The sequence below is a fragment of the Ranitomeya imitator genome, chromosome 1, assembly GCF_032444005.1.
Source record: "Ranitomeya imitator isolate aRanImi1 chromosome 1, aRanImi1.pri, whole genome shotgun sequence".
Taxonomy (NCBI): domain Eukaryota; kingdom Metazoa; phylum Chordata; class Amphibia; order Anura; family Dendrobatidae; genus Ranitomeya; species Ranitomeya imitator.
In genome coordinates this window covers 359,252,534-359,277,371 of record NC_091282.1, presented here as the reverse complement: position 1 = coordinate 359,277,371, position 24,838 = coordinate 359,252,534, and the positions used below count along the sequence as shown (strand labels likewise).

Genomic DNA, 24,838 nt, shown 5'->3' with positions numbered 1-24,838 from the left:
AAGCTGCCATTAGATATCTCCTCCCCATATTCTTCATATTAAACTGTAGTGGCTAATACAGCCCTCACTGGAGGGATTGGCAAATTTATTTAGTCATTGCTTATTCCAGCATTTGCCAGCTCTATTCTTCCACGTCATAAGGAAAGTCATCCTAAGGATTACTTAAAATTTTTGATTTAAAAAAAGAAAATGAATCTCCTTATGAACAAACAACCAATACTGAAGGACCATGATGTGCAGTGCTGCTGATCGTGTGGACAGAATAGTAAAGTATAATTATCCTACAGATATATATATATAATTACAGACCAAAAGTGTGGACACACCTTCTCATTTAAAGATTTTTCTGTATTTTCATGACTATCAAAATTGTGCATTCACACTGAAGGCATCAATACTATGACCGGACATAACTGCAAGAGAAGTATGCTGCCTTCCAGGTGCGATGATCAAGGATGTGACCGATAGGATACCAAAGCTCTTCAACTCCAAGGACGTCCACCCATTTCTTCTGATACATGTTGGCACCAATGACACGGCAAGGAAGGACCTACCGACAATCTGCAAAGACTTTGAAGAGTTGGGGAAGAAAGTAAAGGAACTGGATGCACAGGTAGTTTTTTCTTCTATCCTTCCAGTAGACGGGCATGGCACCAGGAGATGGAACAGGATCCTTGATGCAAACAACTGGCTAAGACGATGGTGCAGACAACAAGGATTTGGATTCCTGGACCACGGTGTGAATTACTTGTACGATGGACTCCTCGCCAGAGACGGACTACACCTCAACAAACCTGGGAAACACACATTCGCCAGAAGACTCGCTACACTCATCAGGAGGGCGTTAAACTAGAAGAAGAGGGGACGGGAAGAAAAACATTAGACTTGAACAAAGAAGATCCAGGAAAACATACTCAGAAGGGAGGTAAGAACATTTCTAAAACAATCCACAGCGAGGAGATTGGAACAAAACAAAATCCTCTAAACTGCATGCTCGCAAACGCCAGAAGCCTGACAAACAAGATGGAAGAACTAGAAGCAGAAATATCTACAGGTAACTTTGACATAGTGGGAATAACCGAGACATGGTTAGATGAAAGCTATGACTGGGCAGTTAACTTACAGGGTTACAGTCTGTTTAGAAAGGATCGTAAAAATCGGAGAGGAGGAGGGGTATGTCTCTATGTAAAGTCTTGTCTAAAGTCCACTTTAAGGGAGGATATTAGCGAAGGAAATGAGGATGTCGAGTCCATATGGGTCGAAATTCATGGAGGGAAAAATGGTAACAAAATTCTCATTGGGGTCTGTTACAAACCCCCAAATATAACAGAAACCATGGAAAGTCTACTTCTAAAGCAGATAGATGAAGCTGCAACCCATAATGAGGTCCTGGTTATGGGGGACTTTAACTACCCGGATATTAACTGGGAAACAGAAACCTGTGAAACCCATAAAGGCAACAGGTTTCTGCTAATAACCAAGAAAAATGATCTTTCACAATTGGTGCAGAATCCAACCAGAGGAGCAGCACTTTTAGACCTAATACTATCTAATAGACCTGACAGAATAACAAATCTGCAGGTGGTCGGGCATCTAGGAAATAGCGACCACAATATTGTGCAGTTTCACCTGTCTTTCACTAGGGGGACTTGTCAGGGAGTCACAAAAACACTGAACTTTAGGAAGGCAAAGTTTGACCAGCTTAGAGATGCCCTTAATCTGGTAGACTGGGACAATATCCTCAGAAATAAGAATACAGATAATAAATGGGAAATGTTTAAGAACATCCTAAATAGGCAGTGTAAGTGGTTTATACCTTGTGGGAATAAAAGGACTAGAAATAGGAAAAACCCAATGTGGCTAAACAAAGAAGTAAGACAGGCAATTAACAGTAAAAAGAAAGCATTTGCACTACTAAAGCAGGATGGCACCATTGAAGCTCTAAAAAACTATAGGGAGAAAAATACTTTATCTAAAAAACTAATTAAAGCTGCCAAAAAGGAAACAGAGAAGCACATTGCTAAGGAGAGTAAAACTAATCCCAAACTGTTCTTCAACTATATCAATAGTAAAAGAATAAAAACTGAAAATGTAGGCCCCTTAAAAAATAGTGAGGAAAGAATGGTTGTAGATGACGAGGAAAAAGCTAACATATTAAACACCTTCTTCTCCACGGTATTCACGGTGGAAAATGAAATGCTAGGTGAAATCCCAAGAAACAATGAAAACCCTATATTAAGGGTCACCAATCTAACCCAAGAAGAGGTGCGAAACCGGCTAAATAAGATTAAAATGGATAAATCTCCGGGTCCGGATGGCATACACCCACGAGTACTAAGAGAACTAAGTAATGTAATAGATAAACCATTATTTCTTATTTTTAGGGACTCTATAGCGACAGGGTCTGTTCCGCAGAATTGGCGCATAGAAAATGTGGTGCCAATATTCAAAAAGGGCTCTAAAAGTGAACCTGGAAATTATAGGCCAGTAAGTCTAACCTCTATTGTTGGTAAAATATTTGAAGGGTTTCTGAGGGATGTTATTCTGGATTATCTCAATGAGAATAACTGTTTAACTCCATATCAGCATGGGTTTATGAGAAATCGCTCCTGTCAAACCAATCTAATCAGTTTTTATGAAGAGGTAAGCTATAGGCTGGACCACGGTGAGTCATTGGACGTGGTATATCTCGATTTTTCCAAAGCGTTTGATACCGTGCCGCACAAGAGGTTGGTACACAAAATGAGAATGCTTGGTCTGGGGGAAATTGTGTGTAAATGGGTTAGTAACTGGCTTAGTGATAGAAAGCAGAGGGTGGTTATAAATGGTATAGTCTCTAACTGGGTCGCTGTGACCAGTGGGGTACCGCAGGGGTCAGTATTGGGACCTGTTCTCTTCAACATATTCATTAATGATCTGGTAGAAGGTTTACACAGTAAAATATCGATATTTGCAGATGATACAAAACTATGTAAAGCAGTTAATACAAGAGAAGATAGTATTCTGCTACAGATGGATCTGGATAAGTTGGAAACTTGGGCTGAAAGGTGGCAGATGAGGTTTAACAATGATAAATGTAAGGTTATACACATGGGAAGAGGGAATCAATGTCACCATTACACACTGAATGGGAAACCACTGGGTAAATCTGACAGGGAGAAGGACTTGGGGATCCTAGTTAATGATAAACTTACCTGGAGCAGCCAGTGCCAGGCAGCAGCTGCCAAGGCAAACAGGATCATGGGGTGCATTAAGAGGTCTGGATACACATGATGAGAGCATTATACTGCCTCTGTACAAATCCCTAGTTAGACCGCACATGGAGTACTGTGTCCAGTTTTGGGCACCGGTGCTCAGGAAGGATATAATGGAACTAGAGAGAGTACAAAGGAGGGCAACAAAATTAATAAAGGGGATGGGAGAACTACAATACCCAGATAGATTAGCGAAATTAGGATTATTTAGTCTAGAAAAAAGACGACTGAGGGGCGATCTAATAACCATGTATAAGTATATAAGGGGACAATACAAATATCTCGCTGAGGATCTGTTTATACCAAGGAAGGTGACGGTCACAAGGGGGCATTCTTTGCGTCTGGAGGAGAGAAGGTTTTTCCACCAACATAGAAGAGGATTCTTTACTGTTAGGGCAGTGAGAATCTGGAATTGCTTGCCTGAGGAGGTGGTGATGGCGAACTCAGTCGAGGGGTTCAAGAGAGGCCTGGATGTCTTCCTGGAGCAGAACAATATTGTATCATACAATTAGGTTCTGTAGAAGGACGTAGATCTGGGGATTTATTATGATGGAATATAGGCTGAACTGGATGGACAAATGTCTTTTTTCGGCCTTACTAACTATGTTACTATGTTACTATGAATTAACACATGTGGAATTATATACTTAATTTCAATTGTTTCACACTTTTTTGTTATGTCTTATATTCTAGGTTCTTCAAAGTAACCACCTTTTGTTTTGATGACTGCTTTGCACACTCTTGGCATTCTTTTGATGAGTTTCAAGAGGTAGTCACCGGAAATGGTTTTTCACTTCACAGGTGTGCCCTGTCAGGTTTAGTAAGTGGGATTTCTTGCCTTATAAATGGGGTTGGGACCATCAGTTGTGTGGAGCAGAAGTCTGGTGGATACACAGCTTATAGTCCTACTGAATAGACTGATAGCTGCTTTTTTCTTGCCATAATACAAATTCTAAGTAAAGAAAAATGTGTGTCCATCATTACTTTAAGAAATGAAGGTCAGTCAGTCCAAAAAATTGGGAACACTTTTATAGTGTACCCAAGTTCAGTGGCAAAACCCATCAGCGTTACAAAGAAACTGGCTCACATGGGGACCGCCCCAGGAAAGGAAGACCAAGAGTCACCTCTGCTTCTGAGGATAAGTTTATCCGAGTCACCAGCCTCAGAAATCGCAGGTTAACAACAGTTCAGATTAGAGACAAGGTCAATGACACAGAGTTCTAGCAGCAGACACATCTCTACAACAACTGTTAAGAGGAAACTTTGTGCAAAAGGCCTTCATGGTAAAAAGGCTGCTAGGAAACCACTGCTAAGGACAGGCAACAAGCAGAAGAGACTTGTTTGTGCTAAAGAACACAAGGAATGGACATTAGACCAGTGGAAATCTGTGCTTTGGTCTGATGAGTCCAAATTTGAGATCTTTGGTTCCAACCACCAGGTCTTTGTGCAACGCAAAAAAGGTGAACGCATGGACTCTACATGCCTGGTTCCCACCGTGAAGCATGGAGGAGGTGTGATGGTGTGGGGGTGCTTTGCTGGTGACACTGTTGGGGATTTATTCAAAATTGAAGGCATACTCAACCAGCATGGCTACCACAGCATCTTGCAGTGTCATGCTATTCCATCCGATTTGCGTTTAGTTTGACCATCATTTATTTTTCAACAGGACAGTGACCCCAAACACACCTCCAGGCTGTGTAAGGGTTATTTGACCAAGAAGGAGAGTGATGGGGTGTTGCGCCAGATGACCTGGCCTCCACAGTAACCAGACCTGAACCAAATCGAGATGGTTTGGGGTGAGCTGGACTGCAGAGTGAAGGCAAAAGAGCCAACAAGTGCTAAGCATCTCTGGGAACTCCTTCAAGATTGTTGGAAGTTCATTCCCGGTGACTACCTCTTGAAGCTCATCAAGAGAATGCCAAGAGTGTGCAAAGCAGTCATCAAAGCAAAAGGTGGCTACTTTGAAGAACCTAGAATATCTAATATATAATTGCCTAGAATACTACTTCCTGCAATTTGTGCCAACTTCCTGTCCGGAGCTAATGTCCGGAGCTAATGTCCGGAGCTAATGTCCGGAGATAAGTGACGTCAACAGTGTCCAGTGTCTGATTGGTTGCCGCCTGCTGCGAGCGACCAATCAGAAACGTGCCGTACTGTGACACACTCCGCCCGCCATTTTGGTGTGATTTTTGAATTTTTACCTCACAGCAAGTTTCTACTGCGTGGAGGCGGGCCCAGTGACGTTGCTCTTCAAGCTCCTGCCGAATTTCGTCAAAAAAATGATAATACCATTTACCAAAACTATATATATTTAGTTGTGAAGTGGTTCAGTGACATTTTCACACCAATTTTGAACTTTTGTTTGGTGTTTTCTCCATATACTGCCTATTATTTTTGTTCTTTCTTACTATTATTTATTAATTGTATTATTCTTACATTTGAATAAATAAAGTATATATGGATTCTAGACTCCCGATTCTTTAGAATCGGGCTGCCATCTAGTAAGACATAATTTCAGTTGTTTCACACTTTTTTGTTAAGTATTTAATTCCACATGTGTTAATTCATAGTTTTGATGCCTTCAATGTGAATGTACAATTTTCATAGTCATGACAATACAGAAAAATCTTTAAATGAGGTGTGTCCAAACTTTTGGTCTGTACTGTGTGTGTATATATATATATATATATATATATATATATATATATATATATATATATATATATATATATTTATACTGTATATATAAAAAATACTCTATTCTGTCCACTGTAACTGGGGCATCCATTAGTTCCCCAGTGAGTACTTGGACCCACAAATGTTGGCACTGCTGTTGCTTCTGTGCCTTACATATTGCTCATTCAGCACACTGTACCCAGCAAAATAGGAGACAGAAGTTGTAGTAAACCACTCCTGTTTTCTCCCAGGGTCCCTGGCTTTAACTCCATGCAATAAATTTACAAAAACCTAGGACATGACACTGTGAATTTGAGTTGACATGTGGTCTTTATGAGGTTAAAGGGAACCTGTCACTAGATCATTGAAGCACAGTCCGCATAAATCAGAGCTTGGCTGCCCAACTGCAGCCAGGTAACATCTGATATTGAAACTGCTGTGTTTCAGAAGAAAAGTTTGAAAAGCCATCCGGGAACCATAGGGAGAAAGGGGAGTCCAGCACCCAATCTGGCTTGTCTCTCCCCACTCTACTCCAATTGCCTGATGGGTCACTCTCATGTGAACTTGTCAGCACGGTTTTACATATGGAATGTAGCGTAGAGGCCATATCTATGAATCAGGGTAGGAATGAACAGGGGCAATGTCAGTGTACTTGGACATTGACATATATCTTAGGTGTACTGAGATGGCGCAGTCTCCCATCTAAAATATTTTTTGGAAGATACTGCCAACATGTACATCTAATTTAAAACATGTTAATGAGCCTTAATTAATAAAAAAAAAAATGTTGCCATTCATGTTCTCCTTTTGCAGCTTTTATGAGGTCAAACATTGATACCATGAAACTTTGCATGGGATCATTGCTGTCTTAGATTGGAATTTTAAATTTAATTGAAAAGCACCATTAAAAAAAACCAACATTCGTTAAACCACTAAATCTTGAATATTTGTGAAAATTAGCCTGGATAGTTTTCCTCAAGGCTCTCTATTGAAATTCATGACAAAGGTAGATTGAACAAGTGACTGTCAGCTGTTAGGCAGGCAGCTATAGCTATCAGTCACATCATGAATAGGGTTTTTTTTTATTTTATAAATATAAACAGTGCTTCAACACCATCCATCATATCTGACGATAGGTTGTAACAAACCATGGGTGAATAGTTCTGACAAAATTTTGTGTTGCTCTTGATCGTATACTTTGGATGACCAGTCCTATAGGTTAATGACCTGTCTGTTTGGTTAGAACACCTTAACGCTTGTACAGTCTGGCTATAAGCAAATTTAGAGGTCATCTATATATAGCAGCTGTGCATTTTTATTTTTTATTCTCTCTAGATTTACATGAACTTCGGTTTGACTACGTCGTGCTGCTCTCTTCTACAAAATGCCATTCCATTCAGGGGTTTTGCTTTTACACCATGTCTAATGCACCTGCCATCTTAGTTTTTACAGCTGGATGGAGAGGAAACCTATGAACGGACAATGTACTTGTCACCAGATGTTGTATGTTTTTTATATTCTTCACGTTATCATGTTTGTTCGAAATTGAGCAGATAACTTCTTATGGAGCAATTAAGTTTCCTTATCTGTACAAGATAGTACTATAGTTATGTTATTTTTATGGCACAATGACTGTTGTATACTTTTTTTTTTTTTTTCAAAGATTATGTATGGCTGTTTTACTAGAACCATTCAGTTTATAGGAATTGGAATAAGACCATTTGACAAAGGAGAACAAACTTTTTTTTCTTTAAAGGAGTGAAAACCAACCAAAATCTAAATATGAAAAAATAAAAACCTATTCTGCCGGCAAAATAAGTTATAAAATGAAGGGTGGTATAAGGCAGCAGTCTTGTGAAAAAAAAAAAACGCATTGCGAAAAACGCAGCATGTTCATTAATTTTATGGATTTTTTTTTGCTGCTATTTAATGCAAAAACGCATGAAAACCGGGGAAAAAAACGCATGCGGATTTCTTGCAGAAAATGTCGAGTTTTGTTCAGGAAATGTCTGCAAGAAATCCTGACGTGTGCACATAGCCATACAGTTACTGCCTGCAGCAACCACTTCTGGGAGCTTTGGAAAAAAGTTGTGCTTGTTTGCCCTTAAGGGGGTGGTCCTATTAAGACAAGTTGTCACCTAATAGGACAACCTCTTTATCACATAACCACAGAATAGGTGAAAATTTGTTGATTGTTGTTGGCTCCATTACTGGGACCCACTCCAATAGGCAGAACTGGGAGCTTTTATCCCTGTAAGAACGGAGCAACAGTGCCCTCGTTTGACCTGCACTCCATTATTTTCACTATGGCGCATGCCGAGTGATGCACTTAGCTTTTTCCGGCGGCCCCATAGAAAATGAATGGATATGTGGTCAGGCATCTGATTTGCCCTGCCATGTTGTAATGGAGATCAATCTTCCTAGATCTGCAGATTGGTGCAGTTACCATTTGGGGGAGAAGAACTGATCAACAAGTTATCACCTGTCCTATGTATAGGTGATAATGTGTTTTACTGAGATAAACCCTTTACATGTACTATCTGTAATAGGAAAAATTGAAAGGATTTGCATCCCTTATTATAGGTCCTCTGCAGCAAAGATGGACTTTTACGTTGAGATTGCAGCCTGCCTATATAGACCTAAGCTGTCCAAGAAAAATACTATTTTATTTGTAGGCTGTGAAGAACACCATGTATCTAATTGTAGGAAGTATAATAAACTAGTTAGTAGTGATGAGCAAGTATACTAATTACTCGGGTTTCCACGAGCATGCTCGGGTGTTCTCCAAGTATTTTGGCGTGCTCGGAGATTTAGTTTTTGTCGCCGCAGCTGCATGATTTGCAGGCTGAATATATGTGGGAATTCCCTAACAAACAGGCAATCCCCACATGTATTCAGGCTGTCTATCAGTAGCAAATCATGCAGCTGCTGCGACGAAAACTATACTAGCTCAGCACTACAAGGTTAGTGGAAGAACAATGATTTTGTAGTTTCATGTACCGTATATCACATTATATCAAAGGCATTGTATAAAATCGCAGGTTGTGCTACAGTCAGTGAATATATAAACTATATATCATATAAATAAATACTATATAATATATATATATATATATATATATATATATATATATATATATATATTTTATTATTATTTATTATTCTTTTATTTATTTTTACTTCCAGTTTTGTCATCAGTATGTTTTCATTTAAGTTGTGGATTTTTCTATTTTGGAGTTATTATGGTTTTCAAGCAGAACATGAAGTCCTGCATGGCTCAGCCCTAGTTAATGATTATCTGTATTTAGTGTGTCCCTCACAAGTCTTGACTCTGAAGTTGAGTACATGTATATCATTTGCATAGCACTACGAAAAATACATTATAATGGACTTGTACCTATTTCAAAAAGGAAGTAGAAACTGTTTGAAGAGTAACATCACCAAATTTGAGCAATGACTAATGTAGAAAGACCTGAACCAGTGGGCAGCCCTGTACTGTATGTTCATGTAAGAATGCTGCGTACAACTATTCAATACAGTGGCATGTAAAAGTTTCGGCACCCCTGGTCAAAATTACTGTTATTGTGAATAGCTAAGCAAGTTGAAAATGAAATGATCTCTAAAAGGCCTAAAGATAATGATTATACATTTCCTTTGTATTGTAGGAAAACAAGTCATTTTTTACTTTTTAAAAATGACAAAAGAATATGGGCCGATGCAAAGATTTGTGCTCAGATAATTTTGAAAAAGGTTTCAGTCCTTAATTAGCCTGTTAGGGTTATGTCTTGTTCACTATCATTGTTAGGAAAGGCCAGGTGATGCAAATTTCCCAGCTTTATAAAAACCCAGCCTCCTGTAACCTTGTACCAAAAAAGAGCAGCCATAGGTTCTTTTAAGCAGCTGTCTAGCACTCTGAAAATGGTCGAGGCCCACAAAGCAGGAGAAATCTATAAGATGGCAAAGCATTTTCAAGTTACCCTTTCCTCAGTTCAAAACGTGATTAAGGCAGTTAATAGGAACAGTGGAGGTCAAGATAAGGCATAGAAAACCAGCAAAATTTTCATGAGAGCTAATCATAGGATTGCTAGAGGGGTAAATCAACCCCCTTTCCCCTGCTTGACTGCAAAAGACCTTCAGAAAGATCTAGCAGACTATGTAGTTATGGTACATTGTTCTACTGTTCAAAGACACCGGCACAGATATGGCCTTCATGGAAGAGTCATCAGAAGAAAACCTCTTTTGCATCCTCACTATAAAATTCAGCTGCAGAAGTATGCAAAACCTCTAAGCAAGCCTAATGCATTTTGGAAACAAGTCCTGTGGGCCAATGAGGTTAAAATGGAACTCTTTGGCCACAATGATCAAAGGTTTGTGTGGAGAGAAAAAAGGCACAGAACTTCAGGAAAAGAACCTCTTGCCACTCATTAAGCATAAAGGTGTATCAATTATTCTTTGGGGTTGTTGCAGCCAATGGCATGGGGAACATTTCACGGGTAGAGGGAAGAATGGATTCAATTAAATTTCAACAAATTTGTGATGCAAACATAACACCATCTGTTAAAAAAAACAAAGAGGATGGCTTCTACATAGTGATAATGATCCTACACTAGTTAAAATCAACAATAGACTACATCAAAAGGCACAAGCTGAAGGTTTTACAATGGCCCTCACAGTCCCCTGATCTGAACATCATTGAAAATCTGTGGTTTGACCTCTAAATAGCAGTGCAAGCACGATGACCCAGGAATCTCACAGAACTGGAAGCATTTTCCAAGGAAGAATGGATGAAAATCATTCAAACAAGAATTGAATGACTCTTCTCTGGCTACAGCGTTTACAAGCTGTGCTACTAGGTACTAACCTGTTGTGAGTTCTGCTCTTGGGCTCCCTCTTGTGTTTTCTAGTGGTATGGCTGCTCCTTGGAGTTAGCTGTCTTCAGCTGCCTCCACTTATCTTCTCTTCTGCTCGGCTATTTAGGCCTGGCTCTTTCTTCAGCCAGTGCCACTTGTAAATGGTTCCTGGTTGGATTCACATCTCTTTGGAGTCCCCTGTTATCCTGACCAGTTCAGCAAAGCTAAGTTTTTGCTTGCTCTTTTCTGTCCATAGATTGTGGACTTATCCATTCTGTGCTTTCTATGTTTGTCCAGCTTATCAGTGTGAATTTATTCTGTCTTGCTGGAAGCTCTGGGAGGCAGATTTGCCCTCCACACCTTTAGTCAGGTGTGGAGATTTTTTGTAAACTCTGCGTGGATTTTTGTAGTATTTTATACTGACCGCACAGTATTCCATCCTGTCCTATCTATCAAACTAGACTGGCCTCCTGTGCTCATCCTGGTTTCATCCTGTGTATGTCTTTTCCCTCTCCACTCACAGTGATTATTTGTGGGGGGCTAATCTATCCTTTGGGGATTTTCTCTGAGGCAAGATAGCTTTCCTGCTTCTTTCTTTAGGGGTAGTTAGCTCTTAGGCTGTGAGGAGATGCTCACACAGCACAGGCTGCAGCCGCTGAGAGGAGACATCGCTGGAGCTGGGTGAGTATTTCCTGGCAAGCGGGCGGGAAGGGGGGGGCGCACAGGGGATTGGAGGCGGGAGGGGACGCAAAAACTTTATTTTTAAGGGGAAAGAAAAAAAAAAAAAAAAATTATTCATTCCTTCTTTCCAGCGAACATTGCTGGGAAGAAGGGATGAATACCGGCTTCAGCACCACACACGGGGAAACAGCGCTTACAGTAGCGCTGTCTCCTGCACGGCACACGGACAACATCCGTGTGCGGTACGTGTTATACACGGGCCCATTGACTTTAATGGGTCCATGTGATCCGTGCGCTCCCACGAACACTGACATGTCTCCGGGTTTTGCACACGGACGCACGGTCCGTGAAAACACGCTGACATGCGCAGAGACACATTGATTTCAATGTGTCTACGTGAGTCAGTGTCTCCAGTACGTGAGGAAACTGTCACCTCACTTACCGGAGCCACTGACATGTGAAACCGGCCTAACACGAACTGAGATGAAAAAATGAGAACAGGTGAGAACCTAGATAAATAATTGAATCAAGGCCGAGCATGTCAGAGCCTGCTCGTTCAGCTTGCAACATGTTGATGCTGGTTTCATTAGCTCACTCTGAAAGTTCTTTTCTTTGAAAGTTATATTTTTTTTGGCATTGTATATCTTCAATGCATTGATGTGAATTAATTAATAGTAGTTTTGACTTTCAAAACCTTAAGATAAAAATACCAAAAATTGGGAAAAATATACTACATTTGAAGAGAATTTTGCATTTTGTGGCAAATCCTGACGTCCAGGATTTTTATTCAATATTTTTTCATTTTCAGCACACCAAAATACATGGAAACTACGGTAGATGAAAATAATCAAACAGCTTTTTAGTCGCAGACATGTGTAATATTAGAATCCTTATGTTCTTGTATAGTCCGGTATTATGTAGCCAGAGATCAGTCAGTATTGTGCAATCCCATTAGGGCTCATCTCCACTTGTGAGAAAAACGGACGAGTGCAATCTGATAAAAAATCGGATTGCACTCGGACCAATGTTTTGCAATAGGTGACAATCCATTAGCGATTTTTTTTTTTTTTTTTTTTTTTTTTTTTTTTTTTTTTTTTTTTTTCCCAGCCGAAATTGGACTGAGAAAAATCTGTCGGCTGAGAAAAAAATCGCAGCATGCTGCGTATTGCTGAGATTCTCGGACGAGACTCGCCAATGCAAGTCAATGGGTGCGAGAGAAAAAACACACAGCACATATATATATATATATATATATATATATATATATATATATATATATATATATATATATATATTTAATGCAGCGCTAGATAGCTTTAAAGCTGGTAATTCAATTACCGGCTTTTGCTTTCTCCTTCCTAAACCCGACATGATATGAGACCTGGTTTACATACAGTAAACCATCTCATATCACCATTTTTTTTGCATATTCCACACTACTAATGTTAGTACTGTGTATATGCAAAATTTGGGCGATCTAGCTATTATATTTAAGGGTTAAATGGCGGAAAAAATTGGCGTGAGCTCCCGCGCAATTTTCTCCACCAGAGTAGTAAAGCCAGTGACTGGGGGCAGATATTAATAGCCTGGAGAGGGTCCATGGTTATTGGCCCCCCCTGGCTAAAAATACTTGCCCCCAGCCACCCCAGAAAAGGCACATCTGGAAGATGCGCCTATTCTGGCACTTGGCCACTCTCTTCCCATTCCCGTGTAGCGGTGGGATATGGGGTAATGAAGGGTTAATGCCACCTTGCTATTGTAAGGTGACATTAAGCCTAATTAATAATGGAGAGGCGTCAATTATGACACCTATCCATTATTAATCCAATTGAATGAAAGGGTTAAAAAAACCACACACATTATTAAAAATTATTTTAATGAAATAAAATCAAAGGTTGTTGTAATATTTTATTTAACGCCCAATCCAATCACTGAAGACCCTCGTTCTGTAAAAGAAAAAACATAATAAACCAACAATATACTTACCTTCCGAGGATCTGTAAAGTCCAACGATGTAAATCCTTCTGAAGGGGTTAAAACATTTTGCAGCCAGGAGTTCTGCTAATGCAACGCTACTCCTCGCTGCAAAACCCCAGGGAATGAAGGTAAAGTAGGTCAATGACCTATATTTACCTGCATTTGCGATGAGGCGCCCTCTGCTGGCTGTTCATAGATCTTGTGAACTTTCCTAGAAAGCCTGGGAGCTTTCTAGGAAAGTTCCCACGATCTAGGAACAGCCAGCAGAGGGCGCCTCACCGCAAATGAAGCTAAATATAGCTCATTGATCTATATTTAGCTTCATTCTCCGGGGTTTTGCAGCGAGGAGCAGCGTTGCATTAGCAAAGCTCCTGGCTGCAAAATGTTTTAACCCCTTCAGAAGGATTTACATCGTTGGACTTTACAGATCTGCGGAAGGTAAGTATATTGTTGGTTTATTATGTTTTTTCTTTTACAGAACGAGGCTCTTCAGTGATTGGATTGGGCGTTAAATAAAATATTACAACAACCTTTGATTTTATTTCATTAAAATAATTTTTAATAATGTGTGTGTTTTTTTTTAACCCTTTCATTCAATTGGATTAATAATGGATAGGTGTCATAATTGACGCCTCTCCATTATTAATTAGGCTTAATGTCACCTTACAATAGCAAGGTGGCATTAACCCTTCATTACCCCATATCCCACCGCTACACGGGAATGGGAAGAGAGTCGCCAAGTGCCAGAATAGGCGCATCTTCCAGATGTGCCTTTTCTGGGGTGGCTGGGGGCAGGAGTTTTTAGCCAGGGGGGGGGCCAATAACCATGGACCCTCTCCAGGCTATTAATATCTGCCCCCAGTCACTGGCTTTACTACTCTGGTGGAGAAAATTGTGCGGGAGCCCACGCCAATTTTTTCCGCCATTTAACCCTTAAATATAATAGCTAGAACGCCCAAATTTTGCATATACACACTACTGACATTAGTAGTGTGGAATATGCAAAAAAAATGGTGATATGAGATGGTTTACTGTATGTAAACCAGGTCTCATATCATGTCGGGTTTAGGAAGGAGAAAGCAAAAGCCGGTAATTGAATTACCAGCTTTTAAGTTGTCTCGCGCTGCAATATATATATATATATATATATATATATATATATATATATATATATATATATATATATATATATATATATATATATATATATATATATATATATATATATATATTCTCTATTCTATGTGTATATATCTACTCTCATCTAACCTGTCACTGTGATTTTACTGTACTCTGCGCTGAATTACCGGCTTTTCAAAGGAGACCCGTGCGTAAAAATCGGACAGCAATACGGATGTCATACGGATGTTGCGATAAAAAAAAATCGCATGGCACTCGCAGATGTTACATCAGTTTTTTCGGTCCGTAAATCGGACCATTTTTTTCTCACACAAGTGGAGATGAGCCCTTAGAGTAATAAGCCAATAAACTATTGACCTGTGTACGCATACGCACAGCGGGCCCTATTACATGGTGGCCAATTGCTGCAGCATGTCTTACATGTCATGGGTACCTAAAATGCTTCTAATGCATTTGTTGTTCTGGTACATGATTCCAAATGGCTGAACAGAATTCTGCTTTCCTGGAAGTTATTTTATGGGGACTGTAATGTCTGCATTTTATTACACTCAGGGGTCTGATTTTCCAACTTTTTTTTTTTTCCATGTGAACATACAGTACATTCTTTATAAATGACTGTTCAAAGTCAATAGATATGATAGATATGATTAGCTTTTGCCTGCTTTCTGTCATTCTAATTTTCTTATGTATGTAATAAAATGTGGATAACTTTTTCTGAAATTGTTTGCAAGTTATTCGTTCCCATTTTAACAATGCAATAGTACTGCCAGCTAATTTTTTTTTTTTTTTTTTTTTTTTACAAAGGTGCAGAAACCTTAGGCAAATTTATTGTCCACTTACGGTTTCCTAAAGCTTTGTGTGCACAACGAATTTTTGCCGCTATTTAATTTCACTGTTAAAAAAGAAGAAAAAAAAAAAGCCGCTTTTTGTAGACTCACAAGCTGATTTTATTTAAAACATGGCATACTAAAAAGAAACAAGCGTATGTGTAGTTAAAAAATGAATGGAAAGAAATGCAAGCAACCTAATTTACTTAATACATGCATTAAAAAGTGTAACATTAAAAGCTCATCCTTACAGTATTGGTTCTAATGAACCCCCTATCACAAAGCTTTAGCTATAAGGAATTCTCATCTAATTTGTTATAAGTGCACTTTTGGTAACACCGTTGAGTCATGCTTTCAATATTTTAAAAATATTGCATCTTCTAGATTTTGGTTTTTTTGACAAGTGTTTTTACTGTGGCTTTAGGTACACTTATGAAGAATACAAGCAGACTGCTGACTGGCTCCTGTCCAAGACAGAACATCGTCCTGCAGTGGCCATTGTATGCGGCTCTGGGCTTGGAGCTCTGGGTGAACTCTTAAAAGATCAGATGGCCTTCAATTATGGAGACATCCCAAACTTCCCACACAGTACAGGTATGGAAAATTTGTATTAATCGTATAATGTTTATGATCTCCAAATCCCATGTTCATTTTGTCCTGAGATTAAGGTAAAAGGATCATACAATCCTATCTCCTGCCGCGCACACGCCACATAATTTGTAATGACGCCTATATACATTTGTGCTGATTTGTTCTTTTTCCTGAATTTTGCAGTTCCTGGACATGCTGGTCGTCTTATATTTGGAAACTTGAATGGGAAGCCATGTGTTTGCATGCAAGGACGGTTTCATGCTTATGAAGGTTACCCACTGTGGAAGGTGAGAACAATATATACTGTATACAATATAACCAGTATGGGGATAAACAATTGCTTAGATATTATGGTTGTCCACATGTTCTCCGTTATTTAGCAAATTGGGTGTAAACTGTTCCAAGATCCTATCCCAGTATGTAGTAGGTGTAATAATATTATCTAATATGTCCAATTAGAAATGTAATCTAGTTCTTCTGATTGTGCAGGCATTGCAGTAGATTGGGTATCCGTGGTTTCGACCACTCATATAGTGACCGTTAATTGCTAGTGGTCGTAAGTAACCATGGATACCCAAGCTATTGCAATGCCCTGCAAATGGGGTAAGTGACATAACAAATCAGAAGAGCTATAATACATTTCTAATTGGCGGTATTTGCAAATATTATTACACCTACTACATATTGGGATAGGATCTCTGTAGGTGGGACAGTAGATAAGATTTATGGTTCTCACGATCGTGTTTTAGAAAAGTAATGTTATTAAGTTGTAACTATTCTTTCATTTTTGCCAGGTTGCATTTCCAATACGGGTTTTCCACCTGATTGGAGTTGAAACACTAATTGTCACTAATGCTGCTGGAGGACTGAACCAAGATTATAGCGTTGGGGACATAATGGTGATAATGGATCACATAAATATGCCAGGATTTGCAGGACAAAATCCACTCATTGGTCCTAATGAGGATAGGTGAGCATTTGTATTACTCTGACCTCATGTTTAAAAGGGAATGGTCTGTTGTAATTAGATTAATAATGGTGTTGTCTCCATATAATAACCATCTAAAGGACCTGGGGTTCAACTTTTGAAAAAGCCACTCACAGCAGGTACACTGGAAATGTAGTATACATGGCTCCCAATAAGATGAATACAAAACCGTGTAATTTGGGCGAGGTCCTCTCCATGATGTCTATGTAGCCTAACAAAGCACATGTGGACCCGGCAGGGTCAGTCTTGTTAATCCACGTAAGGCTGGGGTCACACTTGTGAGTTCAATGTGAGAAACTTGCATCAAGTCCCAGCACTGTCGTCGGGACCAGAGCATTCAGCTGCATAGAAATACATGCAGCCGCACACTCCAGTCTCGATTGCTGGGACTTGATGCAAGAGACCCGCGCGAGGTTCTTGCAGTGAACCCGCGCGAGGTTCTTGCAGTGAACCCGCGCGAGGTTCTTGCAGTGAACCCGCGCGAGGTTCTTGCAGTGAACCCGCGCGAGGTTCTTGCAGTGAACCCGCGCGAGGTTCTTGCAGTGAACCCGCGCGAGGTTCTTGCAGTGAACCCGCGCGAGGTTCTTGCAGTGAACCCGCGCGAGGTTCTTGCAGTGAACCCGCGCGAGGTTCTTGCAGTGAACCCGCGCGAGGTTCTTGCAGTGAACCCGCGCGAGGTTCTTGCAGTGAACCCGCGCGAGGTTCTTGCAGTGAACCCGCGCGAGGTTCTTGCAGTGAACCCGCGCGAGGTTCTTGCAGTGAACCCGCGCGAGGTTCTTGCAGTGAACCCGCGCGAGGTTCTTGCAGTGAACCCGCGCGAGGTTCTTGCAGTGAACCCGCGCGAGGTTCTTGCAGTGAACCCGCGCGAGGTTCTTGCAGTGAACCCGCGCGAGGTTCTTGCAGTGAACCCGCGCGAGGTTCTTGCAGTGAACCCGCGCGAGGTTCTTGCAGTGAACCCGCGCGAGGTTCTTGCAGTGAACCCGCGCGAGGTTCTTGCAGTGAACCCGCGCGAGGTTCTTGCAGTGAACCCGCGCGAGGTTCTTGCAGTGAACCCGCGCGAGGTTCTTGCAGTGAACCCGCGCGAGGTTCTTGCAGTGAACCCGCGCGAGGTTCTTGCAGTGAACCCGCGCGAGGTTCTTGCAGTGAACCCGCGCGAGGTTCTTGCAGTGAACCCGCGCGAGGTTCTTGCAGTGAACCCGCGCGAGGTTCTTGCAGTGAACCCGCGCGAGGTTCTTGCAGTGAACCCGCGCGAGGTTCTTGCAGTGAACCCGCGCGAGGTTCTTGCAGTGAACCCGCGCGAGGTTCTTGCAGTGAACCCGCGCGAGGTTCTTGCAGTGAACCCGCGCGAGGTTCCCTCGACCTAAGTGTAGTGTGTGACTAATAAAATTATTTAAACTGTTTATATGCCAAAGGGTTTTGTACTTCTAACTTCCAGAACTGGTGTTTTTTAATTTTGGGTCACCGGTATTTTTTTTAGGGAACTGTGATCCAGGATGTTTATACTGTATGTAGTCCAAAATTGTAGCAAAATTCAGCTCAGCATGGAAAAAACAAACAAGCACTCAGCTAACTCCAAGGACAGAATAATAAGTCTCGGAAAATGGTGACACATTCTACTTTGTACATATAACCTCCATACATTTGATATTGCTGAAAATCATTATGACCTGGAGATTTTTTTTTTTTCTCCCATTCTTGTTTTTCAGTACATCATGTGGTAAAATAAATGGTGTAATTCAAAACTAAAAGTTATGGCTCTTTGAAGTAGGGGAGAAAACCAAAAGCTCAAAAACAAAAAATGTCCTGGTCCTTGAAAGGTTAACTGTTAGAATTTTAGCTCTTTGACTTTGTTATAATGGTGGGAAATCAGACTGTTTAACCCCTTATAACGCCGTCCTCCCCACCCATCCAAAAGAATGATGGGGGGGGGAGAACAATTCTGCATGCTATAAATCCAGAATCACATTGCTGCATAAGGTGTAATCATTTTTCTTCCTTACTAACCACCGATGGTCTTTTATAAAGGTTTGGTCCTCGGTTTCCCCCTATGTCTGATGCTTATGACAAGGACCTGAGGAAGTTGGCTTTGGCTGTTGGGCAAGAACTGGGATTCTCAGAGAAGATGAGGGAAGGAGTATACTGTAGTCTTGGAGGACCCAATTTTGAGACTATTGCTGAATGTAAATTCCTGAGTAGCCTTGGAGCTGATGCAGTCGGTATGTAAAATGAATCTTGAAGGATGGTTTTTTTTTTTGTTTGTTTTTTCTCGAGCGAATGAAATATGTATACAATATAATGTGAAGTCCACATTTATTTAGAGCCACACAGAACTTAGAAGGCTATTCCCGTCTGTCAGATACTGTCACTGACGAAATGTAGGCCAATAATCTAATTTAATAAAATGTTTATGCCATTTGTGTCCCTTTAATAAATATAGCCACTATGCTCACTTAATGTAATCTACTATTGTTAGTGCCCCAGAAATAAAATCCCATAAATTCAAAACTCTCCTACACTCCCATGCTGTCTCCTACAACTCTTCTACAGAGCTGACTATAGCTTCCTGCAGCACCACTTCTTTATTCAATTGTACCTGTGGATGCAGTGATCCAATGCAAGAAGTCAATACTGAATCACTGCTCAGATGTGTGAAAAATAATAAAAATCCTGCATAATGTCTTGGGTGGGGAGGTTTAGGGGTGTCAAGATCCTTAATTTCAGCCATGATCATAACTGTCTAGGCTGCGACCACTGTAGGTGGAGCTATAGAAATGGCAAAAGCTGTTGAGCTACCTTATTTTTGCATATCCTAGTGAAATGAATAGAAGCTATAGAAACGGCATGACTTTAAAAGCTCTACTTCAAATGTGCAATTGTAGCAGTGTTTATCACATTACATTGAAATTGCATTTACCTATTTTATTTTGTCTTTTATCAAGGGATGAGTACAGTGCCTGAAGTAATTGTGGCAAGACATTGTGGGTTAAAGGTTTTGGGAATGTCCCTCATTACAAACAAGGCAGTGATGGACTACAACAGTGAAGTCACCGCTAACCATGAAGAAGTCCTCCAAGCTGGAAAAGACAGTGCCAGATTCATGGAGAAGATGGTGACTCTCCTGCTAAAGCGCCTTGAGCTGAACAATAACGTGTTCTAGAAAGGATGTCCAGTATGGTTGGAGGAGGCACTGCTACTCCATCTTGGCGATTTGTATTTAGAATTATTGACCATTGCTAAGTAACGGTAACCTCTTGGCTGTGCATAGTGTTTCTCTAACTATAGGGCACCGTTCTCTCCACATTTCTGTATCTGCCGGCTATGTAGAGAACCAGATTACATTCCTCAGTTATTTTATCACAACTCAATCCTCTTCTGCTCTCTGTTCCCGTGATCACTCTTGTAGATATCTGTGTATACGAGCTGACGGCTCATAGTACCTTTTTTGCAATATCATTGTTGCACTGAAATTAATAACTTGAAGTTAATATTTTATCATTATATATACTATTTATTATTTAGAGCCTTTTGTTGACCTGTTTACTATATATATATATATAATTATTATCATTTTTTTAACAATCCTCACTTAATTATGAACATCCACAATAGTTTGGTTATGAATAATAATGGAGACTTGAATTTCATGTGATAAGACAGTAGAGACAATGTAATTTTTACTACTTGTGAACATCTAAAATACGTGAGGTTTTTTAGACCGACTTTACGGTACTGTATTGCTTCAAGTATAAATTGCCTGTACTCTTCCATATATGGGTAACTGGTGTATATCATTATGGTACACTTGCAGAACATTGGTCTTTCACAGTATCAGGGCTAAGCCATCTATGTCTACTGCAGCCCTAATAGTACTTGTACTTCTGGTGAATCTCCTGTAGAGTTGAATGGGTCCAAACATGGTTTCCACACATGCAGAGTAGTTGCTTGTTTACATAATTTACTTATGAGCTGGCCTTTTTACAAAAGTTCCTTATTAATATAGTCTTAAATACAATAGAAATTGATGTTCTACACACCCAATCATTCTTAATAATAGCCTTTTACTCTATGGCCAGTGTCCCACTTGCAACTGCAATGCAAGAAACTCGTGCGAGTCTCTCGCCTCAATACCCAGCACTGCTGCCGGCACTCGGGACTGGAGTGTGCGGCTCCATGTATTTCTATGCAGCTGAACGCTCCGGTCCAAACTGCCGGCAGCAGTGCCAGGTATTGAGGCGAGGCTCGAGCGAGTTTCTTGCATTGCAGTTGCAAGTGGGACACCAGCCTAAGGGAGGTTTACAGAGTTTCAGAAAAATGCACCAATAACTATACCAAAGTAAAGATATGCGTGAAATCCTTTCAGATTTTTATTTTCTTTACGTCCTTAAAGATACTTTAAAAACTGAAATGTAAACCTGTGCTGAAGGACCTTCTTAAGCTTGTTCTAATGACCTTTAGAAGAAAAGCAATTTGTACACCTATCCTGAGTACTGTAGCTGTGTCATTTAATCACTCCTGCAGTCTGTACTATAGAAAACCGATTTACAGAGGGTTTAGCTCTGTAAGACATTTCTATTTTTTTTGTGTGTGTAATATAAGAAATGTTTGACATTCCTTCTGCATCTGAAATACTATATACCTCTATCCTTTGTATATAACTTAGAAAGCTTAAATAAAATGGCGATGGACCACAGATACCTTCTGTGTGTGTGTGTGGTTTTTTTTTTTGTATAACTGGCCTCAGTATTGTGGCTTTTCCTATAATCCATAACACTCTCTTCAATTGTAGGATTTAGACTAGTAACAGATTGTGTTCACATCAGTGTTCCACCTTACTGAGCCCTTCTTTGTGTAATCTAAAAAGTGAAACTGTGATAACGCAGCACTCTGGAATATAATTTTACTTTTCTTTCCTGGATAGTGCCATTAATTCCACAGCGCTTTACGGACATTATCAGCACTGTGCCCATTGGGGCTCACAATCTACAGTGCTCAAAAAAACAAAGGGAACACTTCAACACAATGTAACTCCAAACAATTTCTCCTGCCATTGCGCAAATGGACCAGACGACAGGTAGAAATGATAGGCAATTAGCAAGACCACCCCTGCAGGGGGAGACCACAGACCAATTCTCTGTTCTCATCCTTTTTGGATGTTGTTTTGGCTGTAGGAGAGTAACAATCCAGCATCAGGAGTGCTACCTCCTCCTTTATGCAAGGAGGAGCAATGCCAGACCTCTGCAAAATGACCTCCAAAAGGCCACTAACATCCATGAGCCTGCTCATACTATCAGAAACACACTCTGAGGGCCCAAAGTCCACAAGTAGGTGTTGTGCTTACAGCCCAACATCGTGCAGGGCGACTGGCATTTGCCAGAGAACATCAAGATTGGCAGGTTTAACATTGGCGCCCTGTGTTCTTCACAGATGACAGCAGGTTCACACTGAGTACTTGACAGAGGCTGGAGATGCTGTGGAGAACGTTCTGCTGCCTGCAACATGCTCCAGCATGACTAGTTTGGCAGTTGGTCAGTAATGGTGTGGTGTGCATTTCTTTGGAGGGCATTTCTTTGGAGGGCCGCACAGCCCTCCATGTGCTACTCAGAGGCACCCTGTCATTAGGTACCGGCATGAGATCCTCAGACCCTTTGTGAGACCAGACGCATTGGGTTCCTTCTGATGCATGATCATGTTAGGCTTCATGTGGCTGAAGTGTGTTGACAGTTCCAGCATTATGAAGGCACTGATGACTGGTCTGTCTGTTCTTTAGACCTGAATCCAATTGAGCACATCTGGGACAACATGTCTCATCCCATCCACCAACAACACCTCCACAAGGTGACTGATGCTTTAATCCAGGTCTGGGAGCAGATTCCCCAGAAGAACATCTGCTGCCTCATCAGGACAATACCCAGGCATGGTAAGGAGGTCAAACACACTACTGATCATTATTTCCACTGATGTTGGATCAGCCTGTAACCTGACTTTTCACTTTGATTTTTGAGTGTCATTCCAGACCTCCATGGGATATTAATTTTGATTTACATTTTTTATGTTTTATAGTTCTCAACACATTCCACTATGTAATAATGATTTGCAACTGGAATATTTCATCCATGCACACACAGGGAGAACATACAAACTCCTTACAGGTGTTGTCCTTGGTGGGATTTGAACCCAGGACCCCAGCACTGCAAAACTAACAAACCTATTTTTCAACAGGACAGTGACCCCCAAACACACCTCCAGGCTGTGTAAGGGCTATTTGACCAAGAAGAAGAGTGATGGGGTGCTACGCCAGATGACCTGGTCTCCACAGTCACCAGACATGATCCCAATCGAGATGGTTTGGGGTGAGCTGGACCGCAGAGTGAAGGCAAAATGGACAACAAGTGCTAAGCATCTCTGGGAACTCCTTCAAGATTGTTGGAAGATCATTTCCGGTGACTACCTCTTGAAGCTCATCAAGAGAATGCCAAGAGTGTGCAAAGCAGTCATCAAAGCAAAAGGTGGCTACTTTGAAGAACCCAGAATATAAGACATAATTTCAGTTGTTTCACACTTTTTTGTTAAGTATATAATTCACATGTGTTAATTCATAGTTTTGATGCCTTCAGTTTGAATTTACAATTTTCATAGTCATGAAAATACAAAAAAATCTTTAAATCAGGGGTGTCCAAACTTTTGGTCTGTACTATATATATATATATATATATATATATATATATATATATATATATATATATATATATATATATATATATATATATATATATATATATATATATATATATATATATATATATACATACATACATCTATTCTATTCTAACCTGCCAGTGTGATTTTACTGTACACCGCGCTGAATTACCGGCTTTTCTATAGAACACCGCTGCGTATTTCTCGCAAGTCACACTGATGGTCCGTGTGTAATCCGTATTTTTCCTCACCCCCATAGACTTTAATTGGTGGATTTTTTGCGCAATACACTGACAAACGCAGCATGCTGCGATTTTCTATGCCCGTAAAATACAGATGCGAAATATATGCCAGATAGGAGCTGCCCCATAGAGAATCATTGGTCCGTGTGCAATGCATTGTTTTTGCGCCTCTCATACGTCAGTAAAACTCTCTAGTGTGACCCCGGCCTAATAGTGCAGCCAGGCACTAATTCATGCTGCTCCTGGTTTGGGCAGCATGAATTAACAGGTTCCCTTTAAAGATTATGTTCGCACAAGTTAAATGTTCACACATTACACATTGGATCTAGAATAACAAAATATTCAAGTTGAAAATCTTTAGTGATATAAATTGTGGAATTCCATGAGCACAAAGCCACATAACAATGGTCAATGAAAATCATCAACTGAGGATTGGATTCCAAATCAACCTGAAAAATCAAAGTAAAAAAAAAATGGAATCTGTAAATTTATTCAGGGCAACTGATGGTCAGTTTTGTATATGGCCCCTATAGTATGTACTCCCCAAGTTGTCTGGGCTTCTTCATAAGATGGTGTCCTGGAGAATCTTCTCCCAACACTGGGTCAAGTGAGAAGTGAGCTCCTACTCAGGCTGTGGCACTAATAGGTGCCGTCAGATGCACTCATACATAATGTCCCAATAATGCTCAACTGGATTCAAGGCTAGAGAATGTAAGGGCCAGTCAATGGCTTTATTACCTTCACCATCCAGGAGGCCAGGCATTTTCCTGCACCAATGTTCAATCACCTGGAGAGGTGGATCTTAAAAGCCTTTGGTGTGGTTGAGCAGTTGTTATGTAGCCTTGACAGAATGCACTAGTGCAGTTGAGTGATCCAGTTGGAATAACAGAGGCTGTTGTAGCAGGATCGCAACTCG

The 24,838-nt window shown here is 40.5% G+C and overlaps 1 protein-coding gene across 2 annotated transcripts in view; it reads left to right on the top strand.

Moving 5' to 3' along the window:
- Positions 1-21,678, top strand: part of PNP (purine nucleoside phosphorylase) — an 87,188-nt gene extending 65,510 nt beyond the window's left edge. For both annotated transcript variants that reach the window (XM_069760878.1, XM_069760869.1), the window contains exons 2-6: positions 15,830-15,999; positions 16,180-16,283; positions 16,791-16,966; positions 19,010-19,200; positions 19,924-21,678. In XM_069760878.1, the coding sequence (XP_069616979.1) occupies positions 15,830-15,999; positions 16,180-16,283; positions 16,791-16,966; positions 19,010-19,200; positions 19,924-20,141 (859 nt within the window). In that variant the 3' untranslated portion in view covers positions 20,142-21,678. The remainder of the gene's footprint in view (positions 1-15,829; positions 16,000-16,179; positions 16,284-16,790; positions 16,967-19,009; positions 19,201-19,923) is intronic.
- Positions 21,679-24,838: the final 3,160 nt, after the last annotated feature.